The sequence below is a fragment of the Oncorhynchus mykiss genome, chromosome 20 (assembly GCF_057628025.1).
Source record: "Oncorhynchus mykiss isolate SJ-2025 chromosome 20, ASM5762802v1, whole genome shotgun sequence".
NCBI lineage: Eukaryota > Metazoa > Chordata > Actinopteri > Salmoniformes > Salmonidae > Oncorhynchus > Oncorhynchus mykiss.
This window is the reverse complement of record NC_143041.1, coordinates 10,252,485-10,269,401: the sequence shown is the minus strand read 5'-3', so window position 1 is coordinate 10,269,401 and position 16,917 is coordinate 10,252,485. Positions and strand designations below refer to the sequence as shown.

Below are 16,917 nucleotides of genomic sequence, written 5' to 3'. Positions count from 1 at the left end.
CAATACCTCGAGTCTACCTTAATATTAGACTTCATGCACCAGCTGTTATTGACAAATAGACACACACCCCCACCCCTCGTCTTACTAGACTGTTTTTTTCCCCCGATGCACGGAAAACCCTGCCAACTGTATATTATCCGTGTCATCGTTCAGCCACGACTCAGTAATACGATATTACAGTTTTTAACCTGTTGCGACGAGCAATCCCGTATCCGGGAGCGTAATTAAAGCCCCAAGCTCATTACCATAACGCAACGTTAACTATTCATGAAAATCGCAAAGGAAATTAAATAAATATATTGGCTCACAAGCTTAGCCTTTTGTTAACAACACTGTCATCTCAGATTTTCAAAAAATGCTTTTCAACCATAGCTACACAAGCATTTGTGTAAGAGTATTGATAGCTAGCATACCATTAAGCCTAGCATTCAGCAGGCAATATTTTCACAAAAACAAGAAAAGCATTCAAATAAAATAATTTACCTTTGAAGAACTTCGGATGTTTTCAATGAGGAGACTCTCAGTTAGATAGCAAATGTTCAGTTTTTCCAAAAAGATTATTTGTGTAGGAGAAATCGCTCCGTTTTGTTCATCACGTTTGGCTGAGAAAACCCCCCGAAAATTCAGTCATTACAACGCAAACTTTTTTCCAAATTAACTCCATAATATCGACAGAAACATGGCAAACGTTGTTTAGAATCAATCCTCAAGGTGTTTTTCACATATCTATTCGATGATAAGTCACTCGTGGCAGTTTGGTTTCTCCTCTGTTCAAAATGGAAAAATGCGCGCACCTGGAGATTACGCAATAGTTTAGACGGAGGACACAGAGCGGACACCTGGTAATTGTAGTCTCTTATGGTCAATTTTCCAATGATATGCCTACAAATACGTCACAATGCTGCAAACACCTTGGGGAAACGACAGAAAGTGTAGGCTCTCTCCTTGCGCATTCACAGCCATATAAGGAGACATTGGAACACAGCGCCTCAAAAATCTGGCTCACTTCCTGTATGAAATTTCATCTTGGTTTCGCCTGTAGCATTAGTTCTGTGGCACTCACAGACAATATTTTTGCAGTTTTGGAAACGTCAGAGTGTTTTCTTTCCAAAGCTGTCAATTATATGCATAGTTGAGCATCTTTCCGTGACAAAATATCTTGTTTAAAACAGGAACGTTTTTCATCCAAAAATGAAATACTGCCCCCAGAGGTTCAAGAGGTTAATGTCCTGTTGGTATGATAGTCTCGAACGGAGCTCATCCAGGTTATTCTCCAGTAATTGCACGTTGGTATCAAGTATGAAGGTAAGACCCAGATGCAGAACACGTCAAAAAAAACAATAGTTTAATGATCCAATAGGGGCAGACAATAGACAGGTCAAGGCAGGCAGGTGTCAGGAAACCAGAGGTGAGGCAACGGTACCGGACGGGAGGCAGGCTCAGGATAAGCAGCGGTCAAAAATCCAGTGGGGGTCAAAGGTACAGGTTGGTAGTGTGAGGGGAAAATGATGTATTCACTTTATTTGTTGGACATGTAACAATTATTTACTTAACGAACAGTAAGACATGTCTGTCCTGCTAATGCTGAGTGTTATGGTGTCCACTCTAGCTTCCTGCATCTAGTCTGGGTGTCGTGGACATTGATTGACCTGGTGATAAAACCGACAGCTGGCATTCCAGTGACAGGATGTGGGGTGATTGTGACTAGAGAGGAGTAGAACAAAGGCCTCAGTGGTTCTCAGACATCCTGGCATCTAGGAAATTAGGCCAGAGTTGGGGGTTAAGATAACGCCAGGGGCAGATAAAGACAGGATGATCCCAAACTATATGGGAAGGGTGGAGCCAGCCATGGTTGAAGCATTTTTAGGTTTGGTATATAAAGACACAGTATTCTCTGTATGGTTCAAGAACTCGGTCCGACAGTCAAGACTTCTGGGCTGACGGCTTCATTATGTGAATAATTAATCGATATTAAATAAAGATGATTGTTTGAAGAAATGACCAAGTCTCTCTCAGTACTGAATTTCCACAACATTCTTGGCGACGAGGAGGTGATCTGCAACTTCACCTGTTGACCGCTCCTGAAGATCTGGGTAAACTGTGCACAGGAGATCAGAAATTGAGATCTCAGGGTGATTCATGTTTATTATTGAGCAGCTGGACCTGCCTATGATCTGAGAGGTAGCGGTCACCTGTGGATACCAGTACTGAATTTGAATTTCCACGACAGTAGGTAGGCTCAGGGTCAGGCAGAGTGGTCAGGCAGGCGAGGGTCAAAATCAGGAGGGCGAGAAAAGAGAGACTGGGAAAAAGCAGGAGCTGAGAAACAAAACGCTGGTTGACTTGACAAACAAGACGAACTGGGAACGGACAAACAGAGAACATGGCATAATGGGGAAGATGGGCGATACCTGGAGGGGGGTGGAGACAATCACAAGGACAGGTGAAACAGATCAGGGTGTGACAGTTGGCTAATAGAATGGATGGTAGAGGCGGGTTACCCACTCGCCGACTAATTCTCACAAGGCATCCTGATCTCCGCCCCATGTATTTCTTTTTCTTCATTTTCTTCATGTGAATGACGGGGGTTTGGGCCTTGTCTGGGAACATTATATCCTTTGAGTCTGACTCATAAAAAATCATCTTTGTCCAGTTTGAGGTGAGTAATCGCTGTTCTGATATCCAGAAGCTCTTTTCGGTCTTAGTAGACGGTAGCATCAACAAAATAAACAAATGCGAAAAAAACACACAAAATAGCACAATTGGTTAGGAGCCCGTAAAACGGCAGCCATCCCCTCTGGTGCCATTCTTCTGCTGAATAAAGATCTGAGTTGATGATATCTACATTAACAGTAGAGCTGTCTTAGCATTGATGACTCATCCAAAATGGTGACCTTTCTTTTATGAATGACTGAGTGGGCACCTGGTTAGGACGAGGGCTTAGATGAAGAGAGAGATTAGAACCTGATTCTTCAAAAGCTTCACTTGTCATCACTCCTTTCTTGGGAGGTGACTCGGTCTCACCTCATCCCAAAAGTGTCGCCCTTAGTGTCAGCAGCCAGCACGTTCTGCCGAAAATGGCACATTCACAGGAACACAGTTCAAGTTCCAGCCTCAAGTTCTGGTTGGTGCCAAGAATAAAATAAAAAGTGGCATTACTAACCTCTGGTTTCCTTTGCTGAATTCTTGACCTTTTGTCTCCTCCCAGGGACACACCAGTGGCCAGCGAGGGGAGCAGTAAGACAGCCCGGTCCAAAGCCTCGTCACGCTTCCCCAGACTGGGTTGCAACCGCAACCAGGAGGGCCGCAACCCAGAGCCCCAGAGCGGCGACCTCTAACCTCTACCCTCTACACTCTGACTTTTTACCTTTTCTTTGATTTGCTGATACTGAGGGGTACTTCCTGCTCCTGGACTAACTCAGAGCCTGAGACAGAGACGGACAATGGAGGTTATTGGAAGGGAGAGGCAACAGCAGGGCTTTTTATCCTCTATTTCTGAGAACCCCAGAGGCTAACTATGCCTGCTCTCCTGAACGGAGGATTCACTCAAAGACCACACATGGACTAACTGGGCCTCGGACAAACATTAAAACAAGATGGGAGGACTGTTTCCTGATTTTACTCAGTTTTGTAGTGAAACTGTATCATGGTCATGGTACCTACAGTGTTTTCTAGCTTTTTTTGCATTGAGGTGTGGGGACAGAGAAAAGTGTTCTTCAAACAAAACTAACAGGTGTTTTCTTGGTCAATGTCAGAATTTGGATGCTATTTTTTTATTTTGACATCATCCTTTTACCTAACATTAACCAAGGCAATGAGCATTCATCTTTTATATTTATTTTGCCAATCTGTTACCATACGATAATGTGCACAATTGCATATTCCCTCACACAATTTTAGGACTTTTAATACAAATATTACTGCTGGACTAATTATCCAGACGTCCCAATGATTGTGGACTGAATGTGACTTAGCAGGAGACTTAACAGTAAATAGATCATAGATGAATGTCTTACAGTTGGGTAACACTTGAAGAGAAGCCGCTTGATCAAGTGCATGAAAAGTCATTTACAGATGCAGTTTGTACACTGCTTTAACTTGTATGAAATAGAAATCCTAAATACATACATATTACTCAAGTATAGAGATTACTTCGGGGGAGAAAATAAGAGATTGCATGTGGTGGAAGTTGTTCTTGTGACCGCCCCCCAGTCAGCTGTCCAATCAGAACTGTTAAAATGAGATTTAAACAGGAAGATGCAGATGATAACGCACTGGGGAAGACTGTAAATCAGTATGCACACATCAATAATAGGAGCAAATGATGAAATGATTACCAATCTTATTTTGAAGCACAAATATAAAATATGAATGATAAACAACAAATGTATTTTTTGTTCATTCACCCAGACAAACAGCACTGCTGTTACATATTGTTTGTTAAACTTGAAATGGAGAAACAGGACCCTGGTTCTATTCATAACAAAGCACTTCTATTGATCTAGCTGTTCTTTCTACTCAGACATTAAGTGATGTTGTCGTAGCCACTTCTACAGGACCGCTACTAAGGTTCATTTACTGTTTGTGTCTCATGGCTAGGACCAGGAGTTTTTCCCCAGATCATGTGACCTGACCAGGAGAAACTCTAGACCCTAGTTGTAGGCTGTAACTAGAGCCTAGAGTGTTTCCTGGTCATTTCACGACTAGAGCCCAAAGTGTTGCCCTATCAGGTCACATGGTCAGGAGAAAGAAAAACTCCTGGCACTCCACAACACTCCTGTCTTTGGAGGGCTTCTCTTGTACCTTCTGTCCTACCTTTTAGCCTAACAGTCTGCCTTAAAAGACAGTGGCACAGAGAGACTAATGAATAAAGGGGTTCATACTGTACACACATACCAATAGTGTTGTTATTGTGGTATTCTACATATGGAAGTCCAAAGCAGGAACGAATCTGTGACAATATTGGTTCTTGATGATTCATTAAGGGCATGAACATTATGTAAATTAATTGGATCAATGTATTTTTGGGGGCGTATTTTATTAGGATCCCCATTAGCTGTTGCAAAAGCAGCAGCAACTCTTCCTGGGGTCCACACAAAACATGAAACATGACATAATACAGAACAGTAACAGACAAGAACAGCTCAAGGACAGAACTACATCCATTTTTAAACAGAAAGGCACATGTAGCCTACACATCAATACATACACACAAACTATCTAGGTCAAATGTCTTGCCTAGTTAAATAAAGGCTAGATAAAGACATCAACATATATACAGTCTGTTGAGTGCCTTCAGAAAGTATTCACACCCTTTGACTTTTTCCCCATTTTGATGTGTTATAAAGCAGGATTAAAATCGATTTCATTGTCATTTTTTGTCAACAATCTACACAAAATACTCGAATGGTGAAAGTGGAAGAAAAATTATATATTTTTTTATGATATGAAAAATAAACACTAATATATCTTAATTAAATAAGTATTCAACCCCCTGAGTCAATACATGTTAGAATCAGCTTTGGCAGTCCTTAACGATTACAAGCGTACCCATAACATGCTGCAGCCACCACCACTATGCTTGAAAATATGGAGAGTGGTGCTCAGCAATGTGTTGTATTGGATTTGTCCCAAACATAACACTTTGTATTCAGGACATAAAGTCAATTGCTTTGCCACATTTTTTGCAGTATTACTTTAGGCCTTGTTGCAAACAGGATGCATGTTTTTGAATATCTTTCCTTCCTTTCCACTCTGTCATTTAGGTTAGTATTGTGGAGTACCTACACTGTTGTAGATCCATCCTCAGTTTTCTCCTATCACAGCCATTAAACTTTGTATGTTTTTTAAAGTCACCATTCGCCTCATGGTGAAATCCCTGAGTGGTTTCCTTCCTCTTCGGCAACTGAGTTAAAAAGGATGCCTGTATCTTTGTAGTGACTGGGTGTATTAATACACCATCCAAAGTTTAATTAATAACTTCATGCTCGATTCAATGTCCGCTTCTATTTATTTATTTTATCTACCAATAGGTGCCTTCTTTGCGAGGCATTGGAAAACCTCCCTGGTCTTTGTGGTTGAATTTGTGTTTGAAAATAACTGCTCGACTGAGGGACTTTACAGATACAGTGCCTTGACTAACATTGGAACCCTTGGTAAATATGAATAAAACTGGCAGTGAAATGTTTTTCTTTATTGTTTATTAAATCAAACCTTTAATTAAAGTAAAATAATTGAAAGAAAAAATTAATTCTTATCATAAAACAAATATTTTTCTTAAATATACAGTGGAAGTCGGAAGTTTACATGCACCTCAGCCAAATACATTTAAACTCAGTTTTTCACAATTCCTGACATTTAATCCTTGTAAAAATTCCCTGTCTTAGGTCAGTTAGGATCACTACTTTATTTTAAGAATGTGAAATGTCAGAATAATAGTAGAGAGAATGATTTATTTCAGCTTTTATTTTTTTTATCACATTCCCAATGGGTCAGAAATTTACATACCCTCAATTAGTATTTATCCATTATTTTACCAGGTAAGTTGACTGAGAACACGTTCTCATTTGCAGCAACGACCTGGGGAAAAGTTACAGGGGAGAGGAGGGGGATGAATGAGCCAATTGTAAACTGGGGATTATTAGGTGACCGTGATGGTTCGAGGGCCAGATTGGGAATTTAGCCAGGACACCAGTTTAACATCCCATCCAAAAGACAGCACCCTACACAGGGCAGTGTCCCCAATCACTGCCCTGGGGCATTGGGATATTTCTTTTTTTTTTTAGACCAGAGGAAAGAGTGCCTCCTACTGGCCCTCCAACACCACTTCCAGCAGCATCTGGTCTCCCATCCAGGTACTGACCAGGACCAACCCTGCTTAGCTTCAGAAGCAAACCAGCAGTGGGATGCAGGGTGGTATTTGATAGCATTGCCTTTAAATTGTTTAACTGGGGTCAAATGTTTTGGGTAGCCTTCCACAAGCTTCCCACAATAAGTTGGGTGAATTTTGGCCCATTCCTCCTTACAGAGTTGGTGTAACTGAGTCAGGTTTGTAGGCCTCCTTGCTTGCATGCGCTTTTTCAGTTCTGCCCACAAATGTTCTATAGGATTGAGGTCAGGGCTTTGTGATGGCCACTCCGATACCTTGACTTTGTTGTCCTTAAGCCATTTTGCCACAACTTTGGAAGTATGCTTGGGTCATTGTCCATTTGGAAGACCCATTTGTGACCAAGCTTTAAATTCCTGACTGATGTCTTGAGATGTTGCTTCAATATATCCACATCATTTTATTTCCTCTTGATGCCATCTATTTTGTGAAGTGCACCAGTCCCTCCTGCAGCAAAGCATCCCCACAACATGATGCTGCCACCCCTGTGCTTCACGGTTGGGATGATGTTCTTCGGCTTGCAAGCCTCCCCCTTTTTCCTCCAAACATAATGATGGTCATTATGGCCAAACAGTTCTATTTTTGTTTCATCAGACCAGAGGACATTTCTCCAAAAAGTACGATCTTTGTCCCCATGTGCAGTTGCAAACCGTATTCTGACTTTTTTAAGGCGTTTTTTTAGCAATGGCTTCTTCCTTGCTGAGCGGCCTTTCAGGTTATGTCGATGTAGGACTCGTTTTTACTGTGGATATAGATACTTTTGTACCGGTTTCCTCCAGCATCTTCACAAGGTCCTTTGCTGTTGTTCTGGGATTGATTTGCACTTTTCGTACCAAAGTACGTTCATCTCTAGGAGACAGAACGCGTCTCCTTCCTGAGCGGTATGACGGCTGCGTGGCCCCATGGTGTTTATACTTGCATACTATTGTTTGTATAGATGAACGTGGTACCTTCAGGCATTTGGAAATTGTTCCCAAGGTAGAACCAGACGTAATTTTTTTTCGGAGGTCTTGGCTGATTTCTTTTGATTTTCCCATGATGTCAAGCAAAGAGGCACTGAGTTTGAAGGTAGGCCTTGAAATACATCCACAGCTACACCTCCAATTGACTCAAATGATGTCAATTAGCCTATCAGAAGCTTCTAAAGCCATGACATTTTCTGGAATTTTCCAAGCTGTTTAAAGGCACAGTCAACTTAGTGTATTGTAAACTTCTGACCAACTGGAATTGTGATAGTGAATTATGAGTGAAATAATCTGTCTATAAACAATTGTTTGAAAAATGACTTGTGTCATGCACAAAGTAGATGTCCTAACCGACTTGCCAAAACTATAGTTCGTTAATTAATAAGAAATTTGTGGAGTGGTTGAAAAACGAGTTTTAAATACTCCAATCTAAGTGTCTGTAAACTTCTGACTTCAACTGTATGTGTGCCACAATTATTGGCATCCCTTCATTCAATACTTTGTGCAACCTCCCTTTGCCAAGATAACAGCTCTGAGTCTTCTCCTATAATTCGTAATGAGGTTGGAGAACACATGGCAAGGGATCTGAGACCATTCCTCCATGCAGAATCTCGCCAAATCCTTCAGATTCCCAAGGTCTACGCTTGTTTACTCTCCTCTTCAACTCATCCCACAGGTTTTCTATGGGGTTTAGGTCAGGGGACTGGGATGGCCATGGCAAAACCTTGATTCCGTGGTCAGTGAACCATTTTTATGTTGATTATGAGTGCTTTGGGTCATTGTCCTGCTAGAAGATCTAACCACGGCCCAGTTTAAGCTTTCGAGCAGAGGTAGTCAGGTTTTGATTTAATATCTGCTGGTACTTGATGGAGTCCAGGATACCATGTATCCTAGCAATTTGTCCAGGGCCGTTAGAAGAAAAAGAGCCCCACAACATCAAAGATCAACCACCATACTTCACAGTGGGGATGAGGTACTTTTCTATTTTTCTGTCTACGCCAAATCTACCTCTGGTGTTTGTTTCCAAAAATATCTATTTTGGTCTTATCTGACCATAGAACCCAATCACATTGAAAGTTCCACGTTTGGAAAACTGTAGGCGCTTGAATTTGTTGCCATAAAAAACAAAGACTTTTGATCTTAGTTTTGGAGACTTTCTGACCCCAAGACCCAACTAACATCTACAATTCTACAGCTGTGATCCTTTGAGATTTTTTGGACACTGGAACCATCCTCCTAACTGTGCGCGGGGTCGATTTAGACACACGTCCTCTTCCAGGACGATTGTTAACATCTCAAGTAGCTTTAAACTTCTGAATTATTGCCCTGATAGTGGAAATGGGAATTTTCAACCGTTGAACTATTTTCTTACAGCCATTTCCTGATTTGTGCAGCTCAACAACCTTATTTCCCACATCATTACTGTATTCTTGGTTCTTTCCCATAGTGATGGATGACTATGGGAACTTGGCCTGTGTGTCACCTCATATTTATACCCCAGTGAAAAAGGCCTGTGTGTCACCTCATATTTATACCCCAGTGAAAAAGGCCTGTGTGTCACCTCATATTTATACCCCAGTGAAAAAGGCCTGTGTGTCACCTCATATTTATACCCCAGTGAAAAAGGCCTGTGTGTCACCTCATATTTATACTCCAGTGAAAAAGGCCTGTGTGTCACCTCATATTTATACCCCAGTGAAAAAGGCCTGTGTGTCACCTCATATTTATACCCCAGTGAAAAAGGCCTGTGTGTCACCTCATATTTATACCCCAGTGAAAAAGGAAGTCATGGTTTACCACTTAAGTTTCCCTAATCACTTGGGTGAACTTAAGAATTTTAGAGTGCTAATAATTGTGGCACACGTTTCGAAGAAAGATATTTATTTCACATGAATTTTTTTCTATCATTTTACTTCAATTCAAGGTTTGATTTTTGTGAATATTTTTAAAGAAAGACCAAGAGGATAAACAGCAAATATATGCATAAACAGCCTGTTTTGCTCATATTTACTAAGGGTGACAATATTAGTGGAGGGCATTGTAATTGTATTTGTGGGGTACAGAGATTAGGTAGTTATTCAAAAATCATGTTAAACACTAGTATTACACACAGAGTGAGTCCATGCAACTTATTATATGACTTGTGACTTTCTGATCCCTGATCTGACTTGTTTCAATACGCAGGTCAATATCCCCGATCTGACTTGTTTCAATACGCAGGTGAATATCCCTGATCTGACCTGTTTCAATACGCTGGTCAATATCCCTGTTCTGACCTGTTTCAATACGCAGTTCATATCCCTGATCTTACCTGTTTCAATACGCTGGTCAATATCCCTGTTCTGACCTGTTTCAATACGCAGTTCATATCCCTGATCTTACCTGTTTCAATACGCAGTTCATATCCCTGATCTGACCTGTTTCAATACGCTGGTCAATATCCCTGTTCTGACCTGTTTCAATACGCAGTTCATATCCCTGATCTTACCTGTTTCAATACGCAGTTCATATCCCTGATCTTACCTGTGCACATAGCGATCTCTTGCTTTTAGGTAGGTTGTACATAATATACACTACATAACCAAAGGTATTTGGACACCTTTTCATCAAAAATCTAATTCCAAAATCATGGGTATTAATGTGGAGTTGGGCCCCCCTTTGCTGCCATAACAGCCTCCTCTCTTCTGGGAAGGCATTCCACTAGATGTTGGAACATTGCTGCAGGAATGTGCTTCCATTCAGCCACAAGAGCTTTAGTGAGGTCTGGCACTGATGTTGGGCAATTAGGCCTGGCTCGCAGTTGGTGTTCCAATTCATACCAAAGGTGTTAGATGGGATTGAGGTCAGGGCTCTATGCAGGCCAGTCAAGTTCTTCTACAGCGATCGCGACAAACCATTTCTGTATGGACCTCGCTTTGTGCACGGCGGCATTGTCATGCTGAAACAGGAAAGGGCTTTCCCCAAACTGTTGCCACAAAGTTGGAAGTACAGAATAGTTTAGAATGTCATTGTATGTGGTCGTGTTAAGATTTCCCTTCACTGGAACTAACGGGCCTAGCCCAAACCATCAGTTGCCTATGCTCTCATATGGAGAGATCCCATTGAAAAACTTTTCTTGCTATTCTGGCAATTGGCATATCCAACAACATATCTCACAATACATGCTTCCATCTCACCTCACACGGTTCCCAGCCCGTGTGCCTAGTTATTGTCAGTATAGGCGCAAACTTGTGGATACCTAAAAACATTACATCCTGCTCTGTTAGGGTTTTTGAGATACCTGTTAGCAACCCACACTCCTGCTGAATAGTCCAGAACAGGAGACACGCATGTCTGACACAGTTTGAAATACGTGGCGAAACCAATATCTTTGAGTGTTTTTGTTTTTCATATACCTCCCCAAAGAGCTCTATTTACTGAGTTGGCCAGGGGAAATGTGCCGTTCATCAAAATAAAGACCCAGATATTTTTAATTGCCAGTAAACTCAAGCATTTCTTCACCAAAACAGAAAAACACTTAGTACCTCTTACTACCTGGTTCAAAATGCATTATCTGTACATAATAACATCTTCTGCAGGTCTTGTTCAGTTTCTGCCATCCCAATAATGAGGTTTAATTTAGGTTTAATGTGTAAGAAAATGTTTAATAAACAACAATACAGATAAATAAAAAAAGACAGTACAGGTGCAACAGCTTCTATCCCCAGGCCATCAGACTGTTAAACAGCCACCATTAGACGACCTCCCCCCAGTCCCCCCAGTCCTTTGTCCTACTCTGCCCCTTAGTCAATGTCACTAGTTGGCTACCACCAGCCACTCTACCCTGACCTTAGGGACTGCTGACCTATGTACATAGTCATTGAACACTGGTCACTTTAATAATGTTTAAATACTATTTACAGTTGAAGTCGGAAGTTTGCATACACCTTTACCAAATACATTTAAACTCAGTTTTTCACAATTCCTGACATTTAATCCTAATAAAAATTCCCTGTCAGCTTCTACCCCCAGGCCATAAGATCATCTAGTCAAATGGCTACCCAGACTATTCACATTGCCCTCCCCCTCCCCTCTCCACATCACTGCCACTATCTGTTGTCATCTATGCATAGTCACTTTAATTAACTCTACCTACATGTACGTACTACCTCAACTAACCGGTGCCCCTGCACATTGACTCTGTACCGGCTTCCCCTGTATATGTTATTTTTTTTCTGCTCCTCTTTAATTACTTGCTACCTTTTATCTCTTATTCTCATCTGTATTTTTTTTAAACTGCACTGTCGGTTAGGGGCTCGTAAGTAAGCATTTCACTGTAAGGTCTACTACACCTGTTGTATTCGGTGCGTGTGTCTAATAAAATGTTATTTGAAATGTATTATTATGTGCTTGTTTGACATTCACTGCATTGATTGATAAGAACTAGGCACATAAGCATTTCCTTGCACCCACCATGACACATACTAACTGTGTACGCCACCAATGTCATTTGTGTTGTTTTACAGGGTTAGCCATAGTAGGACGGCCCCCCTGGAGCGAAATAGAGTTAAGCGTGTTGCTGGAGTTGACTGGTATTCAAACCTTTTGGTTACTGGCCCAAGGCTCTAACCGCTAGGCTACCTGGATGGATCAACACACTGTGAATGTTACATCTGTATATAAGTTCTACTGCTGGCTCTTTAACATCAGTTATACATCGCCGTAAGTCTTTATTTATTCCCTCCTGCACTTTTGTTTACTAACACACTCCGGAATATCCCGGGGTGGGTTCGGTCGATGAAGACGAGCACGAGTGTGTGCTAAATGTGCATTGTCTGTTGACCAGAAAATTGTGTACATGCCTAGTTAGGATGGGGATGAGTGCTCGCGGTTATGTTCGACAGAGTACACACTTGCTCACTTACAGCTGAGCGGATACAGGCCAAACACACTAAGCATTTACACAGAGATTATATTTACCGTTTCAGGTGTACTGTAGGGCATTGACTTTCAATCGACATTATATATACAGTGTTTATGCATAGCAATGAATACAATAGGCCTACTGAGGTCCCTTATAGATTATAGATACTTTTGTACCTGTTTCCTCCAGCATCTTCACAAGGTCCTTTGCTGTTGTTCTGGGATTGATTTGGTACCTACAAGCATTTGGAAATTGCTCCCAAGGATGAACCAGACTTGTGGAGGTCTACAATTTATTTTCTGAGGTCTTGGCTGATTTCTTTTGATTTTTCCATGATGTCAAGTAAAGAGGCACTGAGTTTGGAGGTAGGCCTTGAAATACATCCACACGTACACCTCCAATTGTTAAAGACAGTCAACTTAGTGTATTGTAAACTTCTGACCCACTGGAATTGTGATGCAGTGAATTACAGTGCCTGGCGAAAGACCTGAATCCAATCGAGAATCTGTGGAAAGAACTGAAAACTGCTGTTCACAAATGCTCTCCATCCAACCTCACTGAGCTCGAGCTGTTTTGCAAGGAGGAATGGGAAAAAATGTCAGTCTCTCGATGTGCAAAACTGATAGAGACATACCCCAAGCGACTTACAGCTGTAATCGCAGCAAAAGGTGGCGCTACAAAGTATTAACTTAAGGGGGCTGAACAATTTTGCACGCCCAATTTTTCAGTTTTTGATTTGTTAAAAAAGTTTGAAATATCCAATAAATGTCGTTCTACTTCATGATTGTGTCCCACTTGTTGTTGATTCTTCACAAAAAAATACAGTTTTATATCTTTATGTTTGAAGCCTGAAATGTGGCAAAAGGTCGCAAAGTTCAAGGGGGCCGAATACTTTCGCAAGGCACTGTATAAGTGAAATAATATGTCTATAAACAATTGTTTGAAAAATTACTTACATTTACAAATTAGATGTCCTAACCAACTTGCCAAAACTATAGATTGTTAACAAGACATTTGTGGAGTGGTTGAAAAATGAGTTTTAATGACTCCAACCTAGGTGTATGTAAACTTCCGACTTCAACTCTGTTATATTTTCTGTATGGTAGAGTGAGTTACACACACACACACACACACACACACACACACACACACACACACACGTTAGATGCTCTGACAATTTCAGCACCACTGGAGTAGACAGCCAGGAGCACTGAGCCAGGGCTCACCTCAGAACACAACCAATTAGGCTTCATTGGTCATTGTCTCTATACCCATAAAATAATGCAAAGCTGTATATCGATTAATAATAATTAGATTCGCAAAAGCCAGTAGCCTAATGATATTAAGAATCACAGATACATCTAAAAGATCCATTGCATTGAAGTAAAAATCAAATGCCTAAACTATACATTACATAAAACTTCTAGCCAAACAACCAGTAGGCTTACATGAGCAAAAGCCAATGAATAAATCAGATCGTAGCTTACCATTTAGAGGAGCTGCAGCCTCTTCGATGCTGTGTTAAACCTCATAAGAAGTTTCTGATTCCATTCTCCTTCCTGGCTTCTCAAATGCAAGCTGGACAAGCTGGGCTTTTCGTTGATGTAACATGTACTGAGTTCAGAGTCTGTGTTCTTCAAGGTGGAGAAGGAATTTTCGCACATTGCTGTAGATGCCCCAACATTTTTATTCATGTTTCAGTGCCAACAGCACAGTCGGCATTGCTGACAGAGGCCCGCCGTATCTTTGAGGAACACTGAGTGGGGTTCATTTGTTGTTGCTGACTGTGGTTGCGATTTCACTTTGCAAGAATGTGCCACAATAAACTCTGCTTCATCTGCTTCAGTTTAGGTTCGATTCAACACGTCGTCAGGTGCTAGTGGTTGGGGTAAAAGAGGCGCAGGTGCTTGTTATGATGTTACCCTCCTGCTGCTGGTGGTGCTAGGCCCTGGCTCTTCTCGATCTTGTTGGTCAGCAGGCGGTGTGGGGGATGGGTAGGTATTACATTTTATGCTACAGTAGGCTCCTCGACCTCTGTGGTCGGGCTTGCTGCATGCTGTTCCGTGAGCTTGGTATCGCTCTCAACATGGTGGTCCTCCGTTCTTTTGCTCTTGGCAGTGCCCAGCCATTTTGGGATATCCTTGCTGATCAAAGCTTAGCCAACTAGCTATACATATTCATCGCGCCACTACCAAAACTTAACGAAGCTACCATATTATTTAATGGGCTCCCGAGTGGCGCAGCGGTTTAAGGCACTGCATCTCAGTGCTAGAGGCATTACTACAGACCCTGGTTTGATTCCTGTCTGTATCACAACCGGCCAAAATTGGGAGTCCCATAGGGCGGCGCACAATTGGTCCAGCGTCGTCCAGGTTAGGGTTTGGCCGGGGTAGGCCGTCATTGTAAATAAGAATGTGTTCTTAACAACTTTTTTTCATCTGTGAGGAAAAAAAAATCGGTCCTGGGTTCCAATGAGTTTCCTAAACAAGGTAGCCTAATGAAGGCAGTACCTTATGACATTGCATGGCTACAGTAGGTTCCCAAACAGAATATATATATTTTTAAACTACTAAATATTACATTATTACTCTTATTATTATTCTTTTAAATTCTTTATGCTTTGTCAAGTTGGATGTAGACCATTACTAGACAACCATTTTCAGATATTGTCATAGATTTTCAAGCAGATTTACATCAAAACTGTAACTCGTCCTCTCAGGAACATTCTCTGTCTTCTTGGTAAGCAACTCCAGTGTAGATTTGGCCTTGTGTTTTAGGTTAATGTCCTGTTGAAAGGTGAATTAATCTCCCAGTGTCTGGAGAAAAGCAGACTAAACCAGATTCTATTTTTTATCCTGAAAAACTCTGCAGTCAATAACGATTAAAAGCATACCCATATGCAGCCTTCACTATGCTTGCAAATAATGAAGAGTGGTACTCAACAATATATTGGATTGGATTTGCCCCAAACATAACACTTTGTGTTCAGGACAAAAAGTGAATTGCTTTCCCACATTTTTGCAGTATTTCTTTCGTGCCTTGTTGGAATATATTGTATCTGTACAGGCTTCCTTTTTTTCACTCTGTCAATTAGGTTAGTATTGTGGAGTAACTACAATGTCGTTGATCCATCCTCCGTTTTCTCCTATCACAGCCATTCAACTCTGTAACTATTTTAAAGTCACCATTGGCCTCATGGTGAAATCCCTGAGCGGTTTCCTTCCTCTCTGACAACTGAGTTAGGAAGGACGCCTGTATCTTTGTAGTGACTGGTTGTATTAAAACACTATCCAAAGTGTAATTAATACCTTCACCATGCTCAAAGGGATATTTACCCATCTACCAATAGGTGTCCTTCTTTGCGAGGCATTGGAAACCCCCCCCTGGTCTTTGTGGTTGAATCTGTGTTTGAAATTCACTGCTCGACTGATGGACCTTACAGATAAATGTGTGTGTGGGGTACAGAGATGAGGTAGTCATTCAAAAATCATGGTAAACACTATTATTGTGCAGAGTGAGTCCATGAGACGTATTATGTAACTTGTTAAGCACATTTTTACTTCTGAACTTATTTCAGCTTGTCATAACAAAGAGGTTCAATACTTTTGACTCAAGACATTTCAGCGTTTCATTTTTTATTCATTTGCAAACATTTCAATAAATATAATTCCACTTTGACATTATGGCTCATTGTGTGTAGACCAGTGACAAAACAAAAACTCTATATAATCAATTCTAAATTCAGGCTTGTAACACAACATGTGGGAAAAGTCAAGGGGTTTGAATACTCTCTGAACCTCACTGTATATAGAGCCATAACTGCATGGATTCTCTTCTATCTCATATTTCTCAAGTGAACAGCAAACCTGGTTTAAAAAAACCCAGATAAAGCAACACCTCATGGTGCAATGCCTCTCCCCTATATGACCTAGATAAGGTGTCATTTTGGACTTAGCCTCAGACTCCCTGACTCTAGATAATTGCCAGTACCTCCTCAATCCATTGCTCCTACTGGGCTACTACACCTCACACACCTCACAAAGCTCAAAGATTTAACAATAGGCCCAGTGGCTATTTTGATCAAGCCTCCACCTTTGATCTAACCCTTTCGAAAATTCTGTGGAGCTGCTGTCGTCTACGAGGGGCAGGCATCTGCACAGATA

General features: G+C 41.2%; 1 protein-coding gene across 2 annotated transcripts in view; it reads left to right on the top strand.

Annotated features, from left to right (window-relative positions):
• LOC149974360 (sorting nexin-29-like) overlaps positions 1 to 4,895 on the top strand; it is a 117,269-nt gene extending 112,374 nt beyond the window's left edge. For both annotated transcript variants that reach the window (XR_016489306.1, XM_090212149.1), the window contains exon 21: positions 3,209 to 4,895. Coding sequence is in view for 1 of the 2 variants with exons in the window: in XM_090212149.1 (XP_090068275.1) it covers positions 3,209 to 3,338 (130 nt within the window). In the remaining variant the exon portion in view is untranslated. The remainder of the gene's footprint in view (positions 1 to 3,208) is intronic.
• Positions 4,896 to 16,917: the final 12,022 nt, after the last annotated feature.